The sequence below is a fragment of the Anastrepha obliqua genome, chromosome 3 (assembly GCF_027943255.1).
Source record: "Anastrepha obliqua isolate idAnaObli1 chromosome 3, idAnaObli1_1.0, whole genome shotgun sequence".
NCBI lineage: Eukaryota > Metazoa > Arthropoda > Insecta > Diptera > Tephritidae > Anastrepha > Anastrepha obliqua.
Window position 1 is genome coordinate 132,786,856 of NC_072894.1, and position 24,496 is coordinate 132,811,351.

At 36.9% G+C, this 24,496-nt stretch overlaps 1 protein-coding gene across 1 annotated transcript in view; it reads right to left on the reverse strand.

Moving 5' to 3' along the window:
- The window catches only part of LOC129242237 (teneurin-m), a 170,278-nt gene that overhangs the window by 142,396 nt on the left and 3,386 nt on the right, over positions 1–24,496 (reverse strand). Inside the window, exon 2 of the mRNA XM_054878792.1 lies at positions 12,980–13,165. Within this exon, the coding sequence (XP_054734767.1) occupies positions 12,980–13,165 (186 nt within the window). The remainder of the gene's footprint in view (positions 1–12,979; positions 13,166–24,496) is intronic.

The window sequence follows — 24,496 nt, forward strand, 5'->3', positions numbered from 1 at the left end:
ATTTTCGTGCGATTATTTTTTACATCTTTCGACGTGGATTAACTCAGCAACATTGCATGGATGAACTTAATTCATTTTTTGGCGATGAATCTCCATCAAGGACCAGTGTATATCGCTGGTATGGTGAATTCAATCGTGGTCGTAGTTCACTCCAAGACGAATTTCGTGAAGGTCGTCCAAAATCAGTTGTTTTTCCGAAAACCATTGATGCTCTGCGCGAACTGATATTGCAAGATCGTCATGTGACAATCTTAGGCATTAGTGGGGCCAGCATACATTCAATGTTGCATAAACATTTGACTGTCAAAAAAATTTGTTCGCGTTGGATCCCACACAATTTGTCAATCGCTCAAAAAAGGCTCGTGTCGATTGGTCGAAGGAAATGCTCAAAAAATACGATCGCGGGGCTTCGAAACACGTCTATGACATCGTGACAGGTGATGAATCATGGATTTACGCATATGAGCCCGAAAGTAAACAGCAGTCGACTGTATTGGTGTTTCAAGATGAGCCAAATCCAACAAAAGTTGTTCGCGCACGAAGCACTTCCAAGCAAATGGTCGTCTGTTTTTTCGGAAAAACTGGACATGTCGCAACCGTACCACTAGAACAACACAGAACAGTAAATTCTGAGTGGTACACAATCATTTGTTTGCCAGTTGTCTTCCAAAAAATTAGGAAAACCAATCGCCAAAGACGGATCACTCTTCACCAGGACAATGCGAGCTCTCACACATCGGCTCAAACAACTGCATTTTTGAGCACTCAAAACATCGAATTAATGGGTCATCCGCCGCATAGTCCTGACATGGCACCGAATGACTTCTTTTTATTCCCGTACGTAAAAAACAAACTGAGAGGTCAACGTTTTTTGACACCTGAAGAAGCGGTTGTGGCATTCAGAATGCATGTTTTGGAGGTACCTCATTCAGAGTGCGAAAAGTGCTTCGACAATTGGTTCAAACGCATGCAAAAGTGTATAGATCTTCATGGAGAATATTTTGAAAAACAATAAAGGGATTTTCGATGATTAAAATTTGTTTTTGTTCTCTAATCCCGACATATAAAAGGCACCCCTCGTAGTTGTATTTGTGCTTATTATTAGATATAGAATAGAAATATATATTCTATTTTTACTATTTACTTATTTATTAAAATCAAGTATACACAGCACTTGCATTGACCTTTTCGCCTGATATTTACATTTAATTTTACATTTATATATTTAAGCTTTCAGCCAACTTAGCTCAGCTGTGAGTCTGCTTCCATACGTCACCAGTTTGACACCTCGCCAACTTCTCTTATATGCCATACTGCCAAAGAATTTCCATTGCGTCATAATTAATATTGCAATGCATGTGCGAGAGTTTGTTGTAACAACAACTGCTTTGCGGTTAAAGCGCGTTCTCTTACTCTTCATCCGTTCACTTAACCAGACTCTTTCTCCTTTACCTCTTACTCATCACTCTTTTCTAGCCATTTTGCGACTTCTGCCTTTTGTGCCTTACTCGCCGTTGTTGTAATATGTTAATTAAAAAAATGTCTTTACTTTAACAGTTAGCTTTGACGTTAGTGTCTTTGTGCATTCACACGTACGAGTATATGACATTTGTGCAAGCCAACAACAACGCCCAACCAAAGGCATTGAAAAATCGCAACATAAGAATGAAGTTTTCTTTTTTTCAAATTTCAATAAGGACAGTACTGTATATGCGTGCAAAAATAACAAATTTAAGCTGTATGTGTGCATATGCGTGCTTGTGCGGTAAGTAGTCTCCGGTAGATTGACTTCCGTCAAGGGAAATGACTACCTGCCATGCATGAATTTCTTAAACTTTCGCCAAATAAGCAGCATACAAGCCCATACCCAAGCATATATGTATGTACGTGAAATTACATATATGTGCCTTACATATACACATACACAAGGGTTATATGCGTTTGTTTGCATGTTAAGTACTCAAAAGGCTGCCTGTCTTGACGCCGTCAAAAGCGCGCCTTCGACATACTCTTTATCCACTTGGCGCAGTATTGTTACTTTCATTAAATTCTCACTCCCACGCTTACTCACTTCATGCTTATGCTTATAGACTGACTCATTTGTGCACATAAAATAAATTAAAGATGATGAAAATGCATTTCCCTACGCAGGAGCTGTAAGCATGTATGCATGTAGATGTAAGCCTTATCCAAATATATATACACCGCATATGTGTAAGTAAACATGCGCAGACACACATAAGAGAGTCTAAGTATTAATGTGCTTGTTTGCATAATTATGAACTTGAAAAACTGCCGCTATCATTCATTACTCATTCTCATGCATATATGTGCACACTTCATTCATAGTGCGCCAGCGGGGCGTATGAGTAACATTGATATCAAGCCAAAGTGTATTATCCGCACTAAGCCGCATTCACACACACACACAAAAGCGTGCGTAGAACAAAGCGCATATGCTTTTACAGTCATTGCATAGAGCTGGTTGTGCAATGAAGCAGGAAAAAGCGAAAGAAGGAAGCAGCGCAAAGGAAACAGGATAAGTAAAAACGACGGAAAAGGATGGAAAACGGAAAGGCATAACCATAGTTAGTGCTCAGGGTAGCTGTGTAAATAGAAAAGAGCAATACATATATATTCCTATGTGAATACATGCATACACACATACATACATATATAAGCATAATGCAAATAATAAGTAGTAGATTGCATAATTATTTAAATAAGTGCACACACACATACTTATGCGACGTGCATATATACGCTTTATGTCTTTATGCACTTTTTAATGGCATTGGCTGTGAACAGTGCGGCTTAGCACGAGTTTGATTATTTTACCTTATTATATATGCTACCCTCTTCTCCATTTTTTTTTTTTAATTTTTTTGTGCTGGGACAGCCAAATGGCTGCTGAGTGCAGGAAGTGAAGGAGGTACTTGTGCGGCATTCAGGAGAAATATACAAGTAAGCACATATGCAGATATGACTTTTGCATTCATTTACGTACATATGAATGTACGTGTATTCGGCTGCGCTTTTGCCCATAAAAGTTCTGTGTACATTTTTATGGCCATTATAAAGCTAGTGAAAAGGTACTTACAATAAAGTAGTTATAACTAATTATAATACGAGGATATGGAGCGTACAACTAAGATGGGTTTAGGCCGAGCTTTCGGTTTATGTTGTGCTAAATACGTTTCGTTTATTAATGTCGACCTTTCTTGGTAAAAATCAACTCAGTAGGTTGCCATTACCTACTAAAGAACAATTGGAATAAGGGGAACGCTGTTTTTAAAATAAATTAATCATGCCAAAACGACTGAAATATTCAACTTTAATTAAATATGAACAAGGTTCAATGGAGGCAACTTTTCATTGACAAGTTTCACCACATGAATGTGTAGAGATGGTCTAAATATGAGAGTCATCAAAAATTCCTTTTCTCATTTACCACGAAATCTCATTTGCCAGTTTGAGGTAGGCACAGATTTTTCTGAACTTTTCACTTTTATTTTTTAATTTTCTTAAGAATTTATTCATTTATTTCTTCTATTCTATGAACAGATACGCGGAATACTTGAAAGGCTTCATTTTCTTCATTTTTGACGTTGGAACTTATTAAAACAAAAAAGTTGACATAAAGTTACTTACTAACACGTTGAGGAGATCAAGTGGTGTGCCTCAGAAATAGATTTAGAGAGCTTGATGATATATAAAACGATAATTTGAAATTTGAATACAGCTGCCTTTATATTTACAGAGAAATTAAAAGTATTGCGTTTTTCGGACGTGAAAATTTTTCTATCGTAGCATTACGCAAAGTTCCTTTCTTTTAATCTACAATTTTATTTAGTGTTTATTCGGCATTTGTTTTGCTCCTCTCATGCCAGCTTAAAATGCCGATACATTGCTTAGTAGTCATTATTCTGTTGCATCCCATAAATGACGAAACGAAGAACCTTTTTCCCAGATCAACATCATATATTATATAATCGCAATGTGGCGGAGCCCAGGAAATAGAGGTATTATTACGTATTTTGCAATGCCCACACCAAACAAGGTTCGTACGATTCATCTGCACTTATTATTCCCTACCCGCCCCTCCCGAACACAGGACCACAGTTACGGCGTGGAGGAAGCATTAGCTGTAGCGTCAAACTAATATATAAGCTCAGGAAAAAAATTTAGAAGCAATTCCTAAATGTATTTAAGTAATGTATGCAGTTCCTATACATTTACGCCTTTCCCGCTGAAAGCTTTATTTTGCTAGCGATCAGCTGAGGCTGATAATTTCAGCAGAGCTATTCGTTCCTTGTATTGCTCGACTTCATAGCTTATGCATCTTTATTAGATTTTAGAGCTACGTAAATCACATGACACACATAAAATCCAAAAAATATAAAATGGCGCAACAGTAATTTACATTTTGGAAAATGCAGTCACGCACATTCATAACTACACATAAAAGCAGACAAAAGCAAGTGCTCGTATAATCACATTAAATTTGGCAACACTGCAGTGGCATAATCTTTGCATGCACAGCAGCCAGAAAAGCGTACGCGCCAAATTCCAAAGCTAGCCAAAAGTAATCAGGCGCCAACTTGGGTTTGAACGAAATTTACGGAAGGAAGAAAAGAAGGAAAACAAAAACAAATAAATGAAAAATGAGTATGAAGCTGCTTTGGCTTTTGTTGCACATTTGGCTCTGAGAACGGCAGCCGGCTATTGTGGTAATTTTATTTATGCTACTACGCTTAGCTAACCACAATGATGCACACACACACACACACACTCATGTTTATGTGTACATATACAAGTCTATTAAAGTATACGTTTGGCTTATGCCTGGGGCTCGCTATCACTGGACACTGGTGAAATGGGGATTAAAATGCGGCCAGTTGCTTTTTCTTTGGTCTTTTAGTGGGAAGGTTTTTGATGAATGGATAGCAATAAAGGTTGTGTATTAAGTTCAAGTGGGCAGCATGAGAAATTCAAAATTTATTAATTTTATGGAAAAATGTGTAAGCCAAATCTATTGGCGCTTCGATTATATGAAAATATCATTATGTCTATCACAGCAGTGAATAACAAAAACTTTGTAAGTCCAGAGTACTCCCAAAGCATTGCATGAATAAAAGAGTTTAAAAATCCTATGCTACTTTGTTCCTCTTTCCTCTATTTTTCAGCTCTTAGAACCATTTGTTAATCCAATTCATTAAAAGTGATAGTACTAGGCCACCAACAACAGTTTTGTTCATTGCAATGTCACATTTAAACAAAATATGCGAAAAATATGTAACGTTTTCTCAAGATCCTTAGGTAAAATTTGCCAAGTAGTCTAAGCACAAAGACTAACAAATTGAAAACGGCGACGAATCAATATTTTGGCGTCTCCTTCCACACTTTGCTCTATGAGCGAACAGATTTATTTTGTTTTCAAAGTAAATTTCCACAATTTTGAAACGTAGTTCTGGCGTTAAACGTTTCATGATGCTTTGCCAAGCTTTACTGAACAGAAATGCCAACAGTTTGTCACTCTCAGCTGTCAAACCATAGTTATCGATATCGATAGTTCTCATGCAGCTAAAGAGCGCCCGATATTTGTCGGTGGGCACTGTATTTGTTATTTCGGTAACCACTCCCAATGTATTTGTGTATTGTATATGTATACATTTGCGTTTGCATATTTTTTATGGCGTGCAAATCGAAAAGTCAAGTTAACACCAATGCCAGCTGTTGCCGTGTCTGTAAACTGCAGACATAAATGCACCCATTTGCAATACACAGGAGCAGCAGTGAAAATACCAAGAAGAAAAATCTGTATAGTGAATACCAAAATGCCAAAAATAAATATATGCAGGTCGAAAATAAACTTATTGCTATACGCCCGAAAATATTTGCAATATATGCGCATAAATAAAAAAATTCATACCCAGAAATGCATTTATGGATCAGCTAAGGCGTATTGAGAAACTGCTTTGGCGTAGGTCTACAGACATGCGGCCCATTTATACATATACACAGTGGCATATTTATCGCTTACCTTATGTATGTATATATTTTGAATACAAGAGTTACCACCAGATTCCAAAAATAATCTTCAAACTTTGCGTTACAGACTGCCAGCACTCCTGAACTCACCGCCAGCTCCCACCGCAGCCCCAGCGCATACATACACAGTTTACATATATCTTAAGCTGTTTTTATTTCGTTTATAACATTTCATTGCTCTTGAGCCTTATATTATGCTACACACTTTTACTACCGCATGTATGCTACTCAAGTATTAGTAAATATAAATACATGCACATAGCATAGCATAGCACCGCAAATGTGTGCATGGCTATTGACCTCAGCACTCTTGTTGTTTCAGCGAGAAAAACTCAAGCCTTTTGCAAACAAACTCAGCCGAGTCGTGCAGTGAAATGCAGCGAATATTGGCATAAAATGAAATGCAGCGAATTTTGTTGTCAGAAATAAATAAATTGCGCATATTAAATATGCTAGCAAACATAGCTCGACAGAACAACAACAGAAAGAAAAAAAAACAAAAACAAATGCAAAGATATGCAAACGAAGGGCGGCAGCTGCCAAATTTCTCTGCATTTATGTAGCATCGAAAACTGGCGCTGGCATAAAAATGTATGCGCCGAAAAAATTGCATATTTTTAGGGTCGCACTTTGTATGCGTAGCGCAGAAAGACTTGCAAGCATTTGGCACACAACAAATACATAAATATGTATGCGCATATGACGATGTGTGAGCTTACGTAACTTTATAGCTTCTATCAGCCGCTGTCAGTTGGTTGCCCGGCTGTTGGCAGTTGTAATGCGCAACAAATACCAATGCAAATAAATATGGTTATGTGCGTACGCAAATGCATATGCATGTTCAGGCAACCGTGCATGATTGCAAATACACACACACGCCTACATATGCGTACGTACAAGTATATACACACTCATATTTGCATATCGCAATGGCAACAGCTGTGTGTTGAGTGTTTGCAAGTATTGACTTTCAGACTCAAACAGACAAACAGCCAAAGTGCCAAGGGAAACGACAAGCCTACATGCAGGTTGATAGACATGCGGCATTGTGAGTAACAGCAAGCAGACATGCATACATATGTAACTGTATATGTATGTGTGCACTTATTATGTGTATGTAGCTGCGCGCTGAACCGAGCAATTCAAGCAATTGACGTTTGTTGCAGCTCACATTGGTGCCAATATAGCCAATTTATTACATACACACAAGCGCATATACGTTCACCTATCAACTTGTACATGAATACTTATATGTATACCTGTATTTGCATGCAGCTCAACCAGTATTTGTGTTTCATATTTTGTGTGTATGTATGCGGATATAAATGTATTTAAATATTTTTGTATGTGTCCACAGGCTTATGTGCGACTTAAGTGGCGCTGTACACCCGTAAATATGCGATGTCGTAAAGATGAAGTGGGGAATTCCAATTTAATTGATATTATCATGTGTGTTTTTATTTCAGTTTTTCTCTGCCATTCTTTTGCTTTCAGTAGTTGTAATATGATTAAGCTTATTTGTATGAAGCTTAAAGCAATTTCGTGAATTTGCTGGCACAGCAAGACATCAAACAGCAGTAAGAGAAATATAAACAAAATAAATTAATTCTTCATAAAGGAGCCTTTTACAGCTTAAACTTTTTTTAAGAAACTTATTCAATAGGCTTATGAAAGCGTCATTGGCACTAATTTGTTATAAAAGTATTAGAGTATTTGAAATAAAATAATACAATAGTCTCGAAGTGTTTATTGTTTCGATTGCAATGAGATGCAAGTGAGGTCAGGTTATGGTGTTAGTCAGCTTCACCTATCTAGGAAGCCAAATTACTCAGGACGGTGGAACAAACGACAATATCGATGCGATAACCAAAAAACCAAAGCAGCTTTGCAAGCCACAAGGTCTGGTTTTCCAAACAGATAAAACGCGTACCAAACTACGAATGTTAAATTCGTCCTATTATATGGCTGTGGATTGTGACGGTTGCCTGTATCTGCAACGCGGAAGCTGCAGACATTTGTGAACCGATGTCTAAGAACAATTCTCCGTATCTGTTGGGAAGAAAAATCGACAACTCCTGAGTAGAAGCAGACAAAAACCAGTTTACATTGAAATACGAGAGCGCAAATGGAATTGGATTGGCCACACGTTGTGGCCGACATAATTGGCATGCCACTGGACTGGAACCCACAAGGATCGCGTCGGAAGGGACAACCTAAAGGATGTTGGTTACTTAGCCTTAATGAAGGATTTTTACAAATTTACGAATCTTTCTCATGAACCCAAAATAAAGACGAAAGGGAGAAGTAGGCAACATTGGAAAGCATTTGTTTCGGCACTATGCGCTCAGAGACGACGTGATAGCAACTAATAATAATGAAAATGGTGGTGGGCGGTCCGGTCCGTTGTGATATCAGTGTGCGACACGAGAACCTCATTTTTTTCTTTTCGTGAAACCATTTTGTGGCTCTTACGTCGCACATACGCAGCAGAGAATTGAAAAAGTACATAGAGTACCAAGAAAACCTGGTCTGATTTTAGCTAAGGCTGAATAATTGCAAAGAAAGTGCTCAGCTGTTCCTTCCTCTTCTTCTTCCTCTCCCTCTTCCTCTTCCTCTCCCTCTTCATCTTCCTCATTTGTACAATTTCTACAATATTCATGGGAGAAAATTCCCTGCCTCAAGGAATACCTGCCAAGTAACCACGACCTTCGAGATAGGCTAAGCAGTCTCTTTGTATTTTTCATATTTATTTTCTTATTTATTTGCGGCCACAGTAGCCTAGCTGTTCCACCTGTGCCTTCATCTGTCCATAACCTATAGGCCTCTTGGTATTATTTTTAATCATTAGTTTTCTCGCGGCTATAGGTATCCCAATGGTACGTCTATAACTAAGTAGTTGAAGAGTAATACCTTTCCAGTCTAGCTCATCGGCCTTACAATTCGCTTAACATCTCTGTGCCCCGGAACCTAAATAATGCTGACATTGAACTAATAGGACATTTGGGGCTGCTCGGTATTCCAGTGCAACATTTGATCTTAGTATAGCCGAACTCATTGATTTAATGACCGTCTAACTATTCGAGAATAATATATTCTATAAGTAAGTTTGGTGAAAAATAAATTCATTACTTTCTCGTTAGATGGCTGTAATGGATCGATATCCCGTAAAGTATCGATTAAACAATTTAAAGTTTATGCTCGTTGTCAAAGTGACATTTCACACTAAAAAATTGGCCAGACAACTAAAATTTTGAATGGTGTTTATGATGCCGATACTATAGCAGCTAATTGCGTGCAACTTTGGTTTCGTCGATTCCGTTCAGGCATTGTTGATGAAAGAAAATGTGAATGATGTTGAAAATGTCAATAAAATTACAGAAACAATCGAAGTTGATCGGAATTTTAGTAGTCGTAGCATCGCTCAGGAGCTAAAAATCGACCATAAAATAGTTGTAATCCATTTGCGAAAAAAATTTAAGCAAAAGTAATGGATTTCTTTTTTCCATTATACTAATATATAGTATTGCCGTAGGAATGATGAACAAAGGGCCTCAAATAATAAAATAATATTTTTCGATAAAATAAAAAGTCACTTTACTCTTTGAACACACCTCATATTTTTTGTTACTTTGTTTTCATATAGCAAATTTTAATACTCTGTAGACTTTTGCAGGAATATTTCTTTCCCCTATTTCTTTGTGTAACCCACCTATTGCCTAAAAGAGCCAGTCTTTTGGCATAAACTTAAGCCTAAAATTAAGTTTTTGTATATTTTTTTAGATTTAAGTTCTAAATTCTCTTGCCTATCTGAAATGGCTTACATAACTTTTACCTCGATTTAAGTTCTTTTGTTCTTTAATCATATTATGATCTCTTTAATCGCCCTAAAATATGCAAATACAACATTAAATCCGTGTCAATGTAATCAGAAGACTTAAAATTACATTCAATATTTTGTAATTTATTTTATTCACCGATAGATTAGAAGATTTTTTAATTACTAATTGCTTTCTAACACCTAAAAATATGCCCTCAGCAAATAAATGAAGGCGTGCAAATTTAATTAAAAGCCATATACTACCATTTATTAGTATTTGAAACTCAAAGTTATCCTAGAATTGAAGCTCTCCCCTCAATAGGAGCTGCTTTCCATAGTCTATTTACACATATTTATTATTTATGAAAGTTTTTAATAAAATATTCATTAGCAAAACACAGCAATGCCCAAACGTGTAAGTGTAAGTTTAAGAGTTGTAAGTCAGCCTAATGAAAATTAATATATACAGAAATTTTATTAGCATTCACACCCTCATTTACTAGAACACAAAAATCCTAGTGCTGTGCAAACGTTTACTACACGCCTTAAAATATGCTATCTATGCTAATATGGCTGCGTATGTGTGTGTGCGCTTGCATACATTTAGCTAATTAGCACCAAACGTATCTCAACTAATTAATTCGCAACGAGGCGAAATGCAAAATTCTCTGCATGCTTTCAAAGCGCATTGCAGCGTCGTAAAACACACAATATTGATGGGTCTGATGTGTGTTCTAATGTATGCATGAACAATACTCACATACACACACATACACACATACATACATGATACATGCATGCGAACAGTGTCTATGCGCTTGCAATATTCATCGGAGAGTTGTTAAACAAAAGTGAGTCGTATTGGCAGTAATGTACACCAACAAAAACCAATAAAACCAATACAAAAAAAAAATTTTGAAAAATCAGTCAATCGAAAATGGCAACATGCAAAAGGCTGTGACGCCTAATACTATGCAACGCCCACATACGCCAACGAAATTTGGGGCACACAGTTCATTATCCGTTTCGATTACCATGGTTTTATGTAGGGCCTGTGTGATGGGCCAATATTCCTGTTGCTACCGTATACGTGCATAAATACCGAAATGTATGCTTTGGTGCGAGTATTTTGTAAGCTATTTCGTTGCGAGAATCAATATTACCATCTGTTTTGTACAACAAGTTGCTTAGTGCTAAAATTTTGAGCACACTTTGGTTGGATATATTAGAGCCCTTGCAGGTTTTGTGTTGGCTATTAATGGTTAATTGCGAGTAGCTGGCTGGCTGACAACTGTACCAAAGAGCTGCATGCATCATAACTGTCTTAAAGCATATAAATTCTTGCATCTGAAAGTTTTTTCGTTTGTCCAAAACTTTTTACTTGTATTTATTTGAGGAAAGCGGAGTTGAAAATGAATTTGCTATACAAGAAAAACTTAAATGTGCAGGAAATGTTTATGCCGCTCTTTAAAGGTTTGCTGAATTGCGCTGAAAAGTGCTGAATTACATTTATTGTGGTGGATTTTTGTCAAGCAATTTTGTTCACGATAAAAAGGAAAAAATTTGGACAGAGGCTGTGTTTGAGAGCATTATCATTTTTTTTAAACTATTTGAAAACTAAAATTGAATTTGCTCCAAAAAAAGGTTTAAGTGTGGAGAAAATGTTTATTGCTGCTCTTAGAAGTGTGCTGAATTGCGTTGGAAAGTGTTGATTTGCATTAAAATGCGCTGAATAGCTTTAAATTTTGATGCATTGCGACTACAGTGCTTGCTAGTTAATTTCGAGTAGAGCAGTAGCAAAAATAATTGCTTATAAGCATACATCTAGTATCGAACTATTCACAAGTGTGCTGAATTGCGCTGAAACACACAGACTGGTGGCTTGGTGGAGTTCTAGTTGTTGGCAACCATACGTTTTACCGCGAAACAAACATTCAACTCTCTACGCATCATTGACCACTATTTGAAAGTGTGCTGAATTGCGTTAGAATGCGTTGAATTCCAATAAAATGCACTAAATCGCACTATAATGTGATTTTTAATCAGGAAAAAACTAAAATTTTTAATAGCGCAAGCTTCAGTATAGAAGCAAAGGTGTGCTGAATTGCATTAAAATGCGCTGAATTGCACTATAATTTAAATTTAATGCAGAAAAACGCTAAACTATTGTATTGCGCAAGTTTCATTATAGAAGCAAAAGTGTGCTGAACTATCGAATTGTGTTATGAATGACATACAAACAAATTAGCTGCCTTGCTTGTCTTCATGGAAATGGGGGTTTTGAAATTTATACATAACTGTGCTCAGCTGCGTTTAGTGAGTATACGAATTTTTTGCTACAGTTTTTGCTAAAAAATTTGTGCTGAATTGGTTCAAAAGACGCTGTATTTCATGGCAATACTTTGATTTACCATCTTTATTGTAATAAGCAACATTTTTGAAAAGCTCTGCATCACTTCAGTATTCTTTAATTAACTTCGGATTTGCATTTCTTGTGCGCTCTCCTTCACGCTTCTCCTTATACCGCTTTTTTATGTTTTTGTTTTTGCCAAATAGCATTTGCTTTAAATTTCTTTCTGCGTACGAAACTTTCTCATTTCACAACTTCTTGATTATTATTTTTTCTTCCTTTTTTCCATTTTGCCTTGCCTTACATCATCTTGATTTATTTCTGGCCAACTTCTTTTTTTCTCATTCTTGAGTTTTTAATTCGAAAAAATTTCGCTCTAACTATCAAATTGCAATTCCCTTTGGCTAAGACCTAATCGCATCCCATCGCTCTCTAACTTCTTCTGCAATGTCACTGGTGCCAGTGTTGCTTCTTCAGCTGCTGCGCCTTTTACATTCTAGCTTTACAAAATCCTTAGCTTCGCATTCAATTAAATATTTCAATTAACACTTTTAATTAATACTCGTTTCGCCTACTTCAGTGTTACATCCATACAGAAACACACCAACACACGTACGTAAAGCAGCAGCTAACAGCTCGGCAAGTAATCGAATATTTGCTACATCGACAATTGTTGCATAGTTTGAGGCGCATGCATGGCATTTTTACTCCGCCCTGTTTTCTACTACTATATTCTCTTGTATGCACATGTAGGTACTTACTTAAATTTCCACTTGGAATGTAGACGTTGCCCGATGGGGTTCGCACCAAACACGATGGCTCGAAATCAACGCCCAAATCATTTGGGTTACCAGGGACTAAACGGCCATTATTCATGCGATTCATTGTTGGATTCCTTGGTGGGACATCCGGTGGTGCCGATGGCGTAACTCCTTCAAGGAGATAGCCTGCAAGTATGCAATGAAAAGAAAAAAGAAGACAAAGTAAGAAAATTGAAATGAAATGAAATGAAGTTGAATATAAAGCAAAGACGGTTAACAAGTTGGTGAATGAAGAAAAAAAGGGAATAAAAAATGAAATGAAGGCAAAAATAAAAACAAAACAAAAAACACAATGCAATTAAAAATGCGAATGCCAATGCGGCTTAAACAAAGACGAGCGGTATGTTGAGGGAAATGTCAGTGTAGAAAAGACGGAAATTGTAGCTAGTAATTTAAAAGTAAAAGCAAAGTATAATAGCAAGTGAACGCCAACAAAAGAGAGTGGCGCAGAAGAGAAGGAGCGCAGTAAACAAGGCGAAAAGTAAAAAAGTTAAATCGCCGTTGAGGCGGTAAAGTTTAATTAAAATTTTCAAATAGTTGGCAAGGTGCCGCCAAGGCAGCAAAAGGCAGTGGGAAGCGGCAGCTTAAGTGGAATATAGACGTCCTTAACGGAGCTGCAAATGCGGACGTGAGCGTTTCGTAAAGTAAATATGTACGCGTATATGGAATTGGTATGCACAGAAAAGTAAATGCTTGTATATGCTTGTAGATATTTATGTAGCCGTGTGAGTGTGTGCGCCTGCATTGTAAGTAAATGGCATCTTAATTGCTTAATAATTATGTCATTGCGCGTTGCTAATGGACACGATAACACATTTGCATGACACAACAGCAACAAAAAACAAAAAATGAATAAAAATGCTCAAGTCGAAAGCGCAGAAAGCCAGCGAGACACGCTCTTAGATAGCACAGCAATAAAAGAGTTTCTACATAGTCCAAAAAGGGAAATGTTGGCATTTGAGCAGTCAATCAAGTCGATACAAAGCAAGTAAGGATGCGTGCTAAGTAAAAGAGGCGAATCAAGTCCATGCAAGTTACTACAAACGCCACTCTTCGTTTTGTGCCCTAGTGCACCTGGTAATCTTAGGCACCTGGCAAGCCAAGTTTTAAGCCGCGCGCACTGCTAAGCCATTAAGACTAAAAGTAAGTTAATTGTTATTATTCCAGTAAACTTTTTCGACTTTGCGCGCCTCATGCACGCCTTTTGTTGCGTTTGCATATCTGCCAAATCCCTGGGCGCGCCATTAAGTCTGCATTGTATGCAGAAAAGTATTTGTTTTACACGTTTGCGCTCAACGATATGCAACGATTTTCTTGATTGCAGCTATTTGGCGGTAATGCTAGTAATTATAAATGGATTTCCGCATAATTTAGAAGGGAAAGGAGAAAGGAATTGAAAGTAGGCGATAAAATACCAATGCGATGCCGTGAGAAAGGCGAAAGGCGACTTAGAGCGGAAGAAGCAGAGAAGATGCATGCATGCATGGAGTGTATGTTAGTGTGGCACGAAGCCAAATGTCGTGCGTTGACCTCTAACTATTTTAACATTTATGCAAAGCACTTTATTTCAGCGCACTTTGACTAACTTGCATGACTCTTTGACCGTTTTTAACGTAAGAAGTACTAGCACAATTCCACATGAAAATATACAAATAGCATAAGATTTACTTCAAGGCAAATTTTTTATTTTTGAAGTGAAAACTTCTTTAGAATCGTTGGGAGTGATTTGAGAAAAAGTGAAACGAAAAAAGCGACACTCTTGGCTTCGAATATTACATATAAACGTAGCGACGAACTAAATAACTTTTAGGCCAGCGCCGACAGCATGGCGCGATAGCCGAGCGGCCAGCAATGTGAGCTTCCGATCCAAAATCCTTGGTTCGAATCACAAGAAAAAAATTTTTTTTATACAGTTATTTTATTTTATTTTATGATATGTTTATGAGGAGCTTTTTTTCATGGCAGAAATACACTCGGTGTTTGGTAATGCCTGCTGAGGGGTGAGCGCTATTAGAAAAATAGTTTTCCTTAATTTTGGTGTTTTCACCGAGATTCGAACTGACGTTCTCTCTGTGAATTCTGAATAGTAGTCACGCACCAACCCATTCGGCTACGGCGTTTGTTTAATTTTACTGATGCAAAAATGAGGAAAAATATATGAATAAAGTTTGCTTACTGTTTACACATTTTCCAAAGGTGACGGAGAACCAAAAAAAAAGTCGATTTTCAAACAAATACGAGTGCATATGTGTAATTGTGTTAGAGTTTCGGTCACGCCCCAGCAAAACCTGCGTGCATATGTGTTTGTAACATTCAAAAAAATGTAACTGTGTTAGAGTTTCGGTCACGCAGGTTTTGCTGGGGACGCTCATAATAGCAACCGCGTGTGTATTTTTATATTCGTAAATATTTTCATTTTTAAATATTTACCGCAATTATGCCGAAAAATAATGCAGAAAAGTGTCGTGAATATCGACAGAAAAAAAAATCAATAAATAGCATCACGGAATTCATTCACGAAAATTTAATAAAGTATACACCAGAAGTATCGCGGATACTTAGAAAAGATTACAATAAAGTTCCAATGATTTTAAGTGGCGATTTTAACGTAAATTTTGCATTGGAAACAGCGGTTCCTTTAATTGACGTTCTCAATACAACATTCAATTTAAAAATGTGTAACAATCGCACTGAATCGACAAAACGATCAAAAACAACCATTGACGCGGTATTTCAAGGATATGTTGACAACATCGAAACCAAAGCATTTGTAATATATTTTAGCTATCATAAGCCACTCGTATCATTTGTTGAAATTGAAAACATTGAGGATGAATAATAATAAAATGAAGAAAATAAAAAATGAACTTTATAGCAATATTATAATGAACCTATAATTATCCCGCTCCTAATGCTGCTTTCGTCTCATTCTCTCTCAGTTTGTTTTACGAAAGGTTTCACTTCTATCGCGTCTAACCGTTAGACTGGTATTTTCCTTGTTTCTTTTTCATAACTGCTGCGACTGCTTTCAAATAGTAAAGAAGAAAAAGCTGCTTATAAAAATCATCATCCAAGGAATGCATAAAACTGTAGCGCCCTTCAATTGTGCCGGTATCAGAGGCTCAAACCTTGATTTAGATTAGAAACTTGGTTAAACTCAAGCGATCTTTTCTTGTAAAAATACGAGTACACCTGTGTTCACAATAATAGCGGCGCACAGTGCGGCCGATTTCCAAAAAGCTGGTCAAAAGTCGAAAAAAAAGTTTCTAGATAGAGTTTTTTTGTCTTTGGGTTGGCTACAGTAATGCCTTGAGTAGTGAAAACCGTTCATAGCAACGTCCTGTACCCTAAGTATCCTCTGTATTTTCAGTCGCAACGTGGCCTTCGTTTGAGCATCGTATTAGATTTTTAATGGAGTAAATTGAACAAAACCAAATGGAATCATCTTCGGAAGGTTAGTAAAATACGAGAAATCTTTAGTACATATCAATACCTCGACACAAAATTTTTAGCTGCAGCAATACGTAGATACATTTTTTGCAATTTTTTTTATAAAATTTGAGTTTTCAAACTGTATAGTAATACAACGCCGTCATATGCTGCTTTGAAACCTATTAAGGGTTACTCAAAAAAGTAATGGTTACTGAATAAAACAAGATTCAGCTGCTAACACTCGCAAGGTAACCCCGAAAACATATAAATTTACATGCATCTTAATTATGTTCTTGAATATACGCTATTTCACGTGAGGGGGTGGCCAATAGGGGTGGAAGGGGGTGGATTTTCAAAATTTTAAGATCAAATTCGTAATCAGCGACTCCGACAACCCCGAGTAAGAAATTTTGAATCAATTACTTAATTTTTTGAGTTTTGGCCAGCTTTTCGGGAATCGGCCGCACTGTGCGGCGTGACATATTACAAAGGTTTGGCTACTTTTTTAATTTTTTATTTAATATTTTTTACTTAGTTACTACAAAGAAATTACAGATAATTTTTTGCTTCAGAATTTGTAAAAAAACCTTAAAAACTCAAAAACTTCCATCGAAATTTGAAACTTTTTAGTCGGAATTTTCAGAAATGCAATTTCAATCTTCTGAATTTGTAAAAATCCTAAAAAATTCAAGAACTTCCACCGAACTTTGAAATTTTTTTTGTCGGAATTTGCAGAAAAATGCTGGGTTTGCAATTTCAAGCTTCAAGACTTGTAAAAAAAACTTAAAAAATTTAAAAAATTTCATCGAAATTTTAAACTTTTTAGTCAGAATTTTCAGATAAATGCTGGATATGCAGTTTTATAGTCCATAGGTATGAATTTTATTATAATAAATTTCTGGTTTTAAGTGGCTTGAAACTTGCATTGAGTTTTATAATGTTTTATATTATTTATTATGCATTATTTTCCATACAACGAATGAACAAACATATTTTTATATGGGCCAGCCTGATAGTTTCTGACGCTAGTTGCTTTAATACTGTAATAAAAAATTTATAATTATATTATATCTCATATAAATAAGTGAATAAAAAAATGTATATGGAGAAATTGCATGCAACTGCCAAAAGACTGCAAAAGACTTGGCCAAAAATTAATGCGATTTTTGAGCCACTTAAAACCTGCAGTTGGGCTATAAAACTACACAGATGTCATTTTTCTGACAATTCTGACTAAAAAATTTAAAATTTTGTTCTTGATTTTTTTTTTTTAATTTTGTGTGTAGTTTGAAATTTTGAGTTATATGGGTTTTGTTGTAATATGAAATATATTTTTATAAAAAAATAAATGAATTGTCCAAGTGTTGCAATAAGGCGCGCTGCTATTCTTGTGAACACACAAAGATCTTCACTGAATTCGTCAAGTAGCAGAGTGATCAAAGCAACCAATTTGGAAAACCAGCGAAATACAATACCTCGACCAGGTGCTTTATCACCAAAAGTTGAAGCGAGCTGAAGGATGCACTGTTGTTGGTCAAGCCGTATTGATCACTATAGGTGGCGCCTTCCAAACACAGTTACTTAATTATTCGCGATTTTGACAAGCCTGCCGCCCGTGCCCTTTCCAATAAAAAACAATCGCACAAAACAAAAATTAAACGAACTAATAAAAACGAAGTGCCTTTGTTAAATTGTGAAAGCAAATGTAGTTTGTTTGCGTTTTTATGCGGTGTGCATATGATTTCTTGTGTTTGGTTGTTTCCATTACTTTCATTTACTCTTGCTCTTTACAAAAAAGTAATTCCCCTTCTTTTTGTTTGTTTATTCGTAGGCTCTTCTCTTACGACACAGCGAATTTGGAAGGCGTACCCATGTACTCTATCAACCTTGGTTATGGGGTTAATCACGGTGGAGAGACAACAGAAGGTATGCCCGTTAACCAGCACACAGCGATTTTGAAGGAATCAGCGGATTTGTTCACGTAACCTCCGTTGTTTATAACAGCGGTCGACAAAAACTGGTCATGCATGAAAAATCAACGCACCCACTGCCCATATTACTTCCCTGCCGTCTGAACAATGACTATTTGGAAAACTGATTGCATGCAACTAACCTCACTTTACAGAATTTATTTTCATTGAATTCGTCTCTCTATCTGTCTCTCTCTCTCTTTTTCTCTCTATCAAATCCTCTATGACGTAACAGCATAAATCACTATCAGATTTTTATATTTTTACTATTACATTTGACCAAACTATGTAATATATCATCTTTGGGTTAAGTTCACTTCAAAAGTGGTGAAAAATTCTATTTTTTTACCAAGAGCAATGCTGCAAGTGCCTGTAAGCCATATAAATAGTACCCGCATGACAAATTTTCTAACTATAAGTATCTTACAAAATATATAATTTTGTGCTGATAATACCAGAGTTCACATATTAACACTGGTGTTGCTGTACTTAAGAATTTACGCTGCAACATACTATTATAAACACAAAATTTTCAATTACAATGTTAATCATCTCTCATTAAAGAGTTCCCTTGCACAAATTAATTGCAGTTTCCTCGTGATTTTTTCGCATTTCATCAGTTGACCTCTACTGTATACTTTTCTTCTCTAACTTCTACTTTTCTTTTCTCCACTTTCTCCTCTTCTTCTTCATATCCTACTTTCCTCCTTTTTCCCCCCAACCGCACCCCTTTCTCGGTCATATTTATTTAATAAAGTTATTGTGCGAAGAAATTAAAATGCGCATTCCTCCTGCTGGGTCTTTCAGCGCCATTCTTCATTTACTCACTACCTCTTCCCACTTTCACACTCCTGTCGCTCCTCTTAACTTTTATTGCATAACTATACTATTTGTTCAGCGCATTGCGCCCATTACTTTCAGCTGTTCGCTCCCCTTTTTCACGGGTTTTGTGCCACATCTAACATTTACTCTGCATGTAAGTGCGAGAGGGTGCCTTTGCTGAGCGGTGACCAAAAATGTCATTTCGTTTACGCGCAACACTATTACTATGCGGTCGCTGCTTTTCTTATTAAAACTACCGCTACTGTCCCACTGCTGTTATGGCTAATGCTGCTACTGCTGCTTGTTGTTGTTACTTCTCTACTAACGTTTGCTTTTTGTTATTGTTTTAGTGTTCTGTTCTGCGGCTTTGCTTCGAAAATGGAGATAAGCAGCTTATCGCACCAACATTTTCCTGCAATGCGCTCGGCACTCGAATGGCAGCTGCAGAGTATTGCGCTAATGTTGGAGGGCCCCTTGCTGTGTGTGAGTGCAACGTGTGTGTGTATATGGATTGTATGTAGAGGTTTGTAGTGCCGCGTCGCCATTAAAGCGCAAAAGTGTCGCGTTTGGCTTGGTGAGTTGGCTTTGTATTCATACTGTAGTATTGGCTTCAGCTTTGCATGTTGCTTTTTATGTATTCCAGTTGTGGTTTGTGGTAACTTTTTTTGATAATTTTGCTGAACTATTTTTTTGTTTTTATTTGCTTTGCTCCTTCTGCAACCTCTTCTGTTCGTGCTGCTCCAACTTGGCCTTGTTTGTCATATTGTGGGCTGCTTACCACTACCCTTGCCACCAACCATTTGCTGCTACTACTCGGCGTATTATGATTATGACTATTTCAGCTACTTTGTTCCAGCTGAGTCAACGTTCTTGACGAGTTTTGCTTTCTTAATTTTATTGTAATTTTTAAACTTTGTTTAAAATTAACATTCTATCAAACTTGAATTTAATTTAGGCACTAAGACTTATTTTACAGTAAATTCTAATTTATGGTAATCAATTTATTGAATTTTTCTTAAATTATTAATTTATTAAATAATTACAAATTAATTAGGATTAATTTTTTTTGCAATAAATTGCTTATGCTATAAGAAATACTAAAGTACAAAAAAGTGTCCAATTGGCGCCGGTTAGCACGAGAAAGAAACGACTGGCGCGCTTTGTTAAGCTCGACCAGAATCGCGTAAGCGGTTATCGCGCCAATTAGGAAGAAGAAGAAAGCACAAAATAAAAATTGTGTGTTTCTCTGAAATACAAGCTCCTATAATAACTCGCTAGTCAACTCAAAATAATATATTTATCAATAATATTCAGCATTTTTGTTTTACTATCAATCGGAAAAACTATGAATACGTCTTAAAAGAATAGCATTTTTACTAAATTCCCTATCGCCTTAAAAGCATTGGAACTCTTAGCAAAGACGCAAACCAGCAGTTTTGAGTGCTCTATTAAATATTCAATAATTCATTTATTTTCAACAGTTAGAGCTCTATTTCTTCATAAAAAAGTTTTCGCATATTTATATATTTATAGCAAATAAAGGGTGGGCCATTGACCTAATTTCAATGAAAATGTTTGCTTTATTAGAAAACGTTATAAACGGTTTCTGACTATCTCACAAGTGCTTGGGTTCATATGCGTTTTCGGTGTCGTATCGTATCTCATACGTGACTTCAGACTCATTTGAAGATAAACACCTTCTCTGGGGATTCGTAAATGTACCAATTATACGGGTACGAGCTGTTCTTTCTCATTGACCCTTTTACGTCTCTAAGCGCTTACTGGGTTTAAGATTTTTAGCTGTAAGCATTTCCTGTTTTCTGACTACCTCACCTCAATATTAGGAATCCCATTAAAAGTTATATTCTTTTTTGGCACAACTGAACATTCAAGAACTTCGCTTTAAATGCCACAGTTTAGTGAAATCACGTCATCCTTCGCTTCTAAACTATTTTAAAGTCCTTTAAATATCTTTGACTTTTTATCTTATGGGCATCTCTTTAACTTTAATAGTCTGCACTCCCTTGCTGTTGCACGCTAATGCTAGTTCGAATGTTGCTATAAATGCACGTACTTAAGTAAATGCATGGAAATCGCATAAGCAAGAAGAAGCAGAAGAGAGGTTTGAGTTTTGAATATGTGTGTTTAAAATTTAATAGAGTGAGACAAGCTGCTTCAGAATAGTGTTAATGCGAGTTGGGCTGCTGAGTTGGAAGTCTGTTGAGGCTAGTTTTTATATACAGACATATTCGCTTTGAGAAATCTACCAGCTGTTTGGCTAAAAGTTTCTTCTACTGAGGTTGCATTCTTTGAATATTTGTTGTAATCAAATAATGCTTCCTTTACGAGCTCCATTATATTCAGCAAATTTCATTATTTCATCTTGTGCATGACCTACTTTTGGGCGCACATTACACTAATGCAAATAATGACTGACTATTTTCTTCTAAGAAAGCACACTTTCCACTTGCAATTTGCTACCACTGACCTTGCTTTCACTAATTTTCGCCTGAAGCGTACATACATTTAGGCGCTGCAAATTGCAAGCAATCGTGCACAAAATGCCTACACTCTTAATGAATCAATTTAATTTCTATGCCACCGAGAATTGCTGCTATGTCAGCGAATTTGTTATAACACAAAAGGCAAACTTTCGAATGATTGCGCATGGCGAAGTGGAGAAGAGAAGAGCAGAAAATGCTTATACAAATTGTGCGACTCTGCGCTAAAAATTATGTGACGAAAATTCATTTAGATCTTTTTTTTTTTGGTAGAATCAAGAAAAAATGCAAGCAAGCATGCCAAGCATTTGATTGCCAAAGCAATTGTCAGAGTAGAAATATAATTTGAGGGGTAGAAGAATATATTTGCGATTGTGTGAACGTGCGCCTAAGCGTATGCAATGGAATGAAATGAGCTACGCTGGGACGAGCAAAAAGTTGTATAGAATTTGCTTACTTGTGAAAAAATGTCATTGCTTGAAACTAGAAATTGGACGCAGAGAACGAGTATCAAATCGAAACACATTAGTGAAGTGTGGTGTGACCACGAAGAAAAAGCGCAATGTGGAGAAAGGACTCGTGAAAATGCAAATCGGCCTACTCCAGTGGAGCGTAAAATTAAAGATGGCCGCCAAAGGCAGTAGCACCAGCACAAATTGAAATGGTGCAAAAGTACAGAAAGAGCCAAAGGGAAGTGCATAGACACATACCTACGCGTATACATACATGCACATACACACATACATATTTATATGTGTGGCAAATGAGGTGCTAGCGCGAAAGTATGAGGCAATTCAATACTTCATACATTTTGACAACTCCATTTGAGTATCAAATGACAGAGTGGCAAGGCGAGCAGGCAACTGCTGAAGAACGAATTTGAAGGGCGAATAAGTGATATTGGTGGCGAAAAAACAGCAAGCAAAAGTAGTGAGTGGAAAAATGAGAAAAATCACGAGCAGTAGGCGTAGAAGAAAGCTTTGAAATGGTAAACGGAATATTGAAAAAGTAAAAGCACAAAATACGAAAGGAGAAGAAAAAAATGAGAAATGAAAAAAAAAACACAAAGTAAAGCGGCGCGCAAGCATTTTATTGCATCAGATCACAATCAGTGGGAAATTCTTTCACAGGCGGCCTCTAAGTGATACATAGCGTACTCGTACTGAGGGCTAAAGCAGAACTGGCATAGAAGTATTTAACGTCAAACGAAACGAAAAATGACGCAGGATACTCAGCATAATAAATTTTGCAAGCAATCGCATAGAAAATTGTAAGCTCATTTATGAGCTTAAAAATCTCCCGCCTTTGTTGCTGGTACAATTTACAAACACAAAACTCTGCACTCACAAAAAAAAAAAAAAACAAAAACAGAAACAAAAAACAGAAAATCACAAAAAAGTGTAGTAAGCAACCTTCCGATGAAGAGTACGGGAATGCAGCGGAAAGGGAGTGAGATTGTGGGTTGAAGCGGAAGCGTAATGAAAGATGAATTTTCGTGCTGATGACAGGAATGGCGCTGACGACCGCACGGATAATGAATGGAATGATAATTACGCTGTGAATCTTAATGACGATGTTTGCTGCGTTGCTGAATTGGAGTACTTTCAAGCGCATAACCATACACTTCTACAGCGTTTCGTGCGCATAGGCTTAGCTGCCCCTTTTCACCACATTTTGTGTCTCTCCCACTTTGTCGCGCTTGCTCTCCTTCTCGCTGCGCTTCCTTTTAACCACACACTCATCCACCAGCGGCTTAATCGCATTGCCGTCGAACTTAAGCTGTGAGCGCAGCGCTGTTTGTGGTTGATTACAGAGTACTGGGTTTTTAGCCAGGCGGACGCCTAAAAGGTGGCAATTTAAATTCCACATTTGTGGAAATGGCGAGCTCGCTGCTGTTTAAGGGAATTATATGGTTGAGTGGAAGCTGAGTTAGCGAATGAGGAAATGCGAAGACAAATGCGGCTTGGGGAGAAGTAAAGGGATTGGGACTAATGCACAACTTGGGGAGGTTATGAGAAGAACGAAGCGGCGGCTTCGTAAGACAATATTGAGGAGCAGTAGTGAGCGGGAGATTAACTTGCAAGTAAAAATGTGCCCAAACTGAGTACTAAAGGAAGACCAATGAGCATGAAAAAAATGTGAAAATGAAGTAGGCAAGTGTTTCATTGTAAAACTGCCGTTGTGCTAGGTGAGTGACGTTGAGGCAAATAAATAAATCATGGACAGCAAGTGAAACTCTTGCCATACTCTTTATTTCATCTGCTAAATCAAGCTCGCTGTCTCTGCGCTACTTGCTCTTCACCTCTGCTCCCTAAATACATTCCAAGTTTTCTGCTTTTGCGTTATTACGTTTGTGCGTAATTATGAAATTCAATTAATTTTCGTGGGCTGTTGGTTGGCTTAAGGCATTTTACAATTGAAATTTCACACTAGACAAAATGTGAAATATTTGGAGAATATTTGGTAAAATATTTATTGCTTCAGTTTTGGAGAAGTTCGAGGGGAGGAATATTTATAAAGCAGTAGAATTTCTTTCTGCATATTTGCGTAAAGTCTTATGGATGTGAAAAGGAAACAGATACGAATAAATATTTGAGGTGAATGTGTGCGTGTGCATGAGCGCTTTGCTCTGTGTGTTCTTTGACTAAATTCTAACACGGTTGCCCTTGTTTTTGTTTGCTCCGAATCTTCAAGCTGCTGTTTCTACAATTATCATATTTTAATGTTTGTGC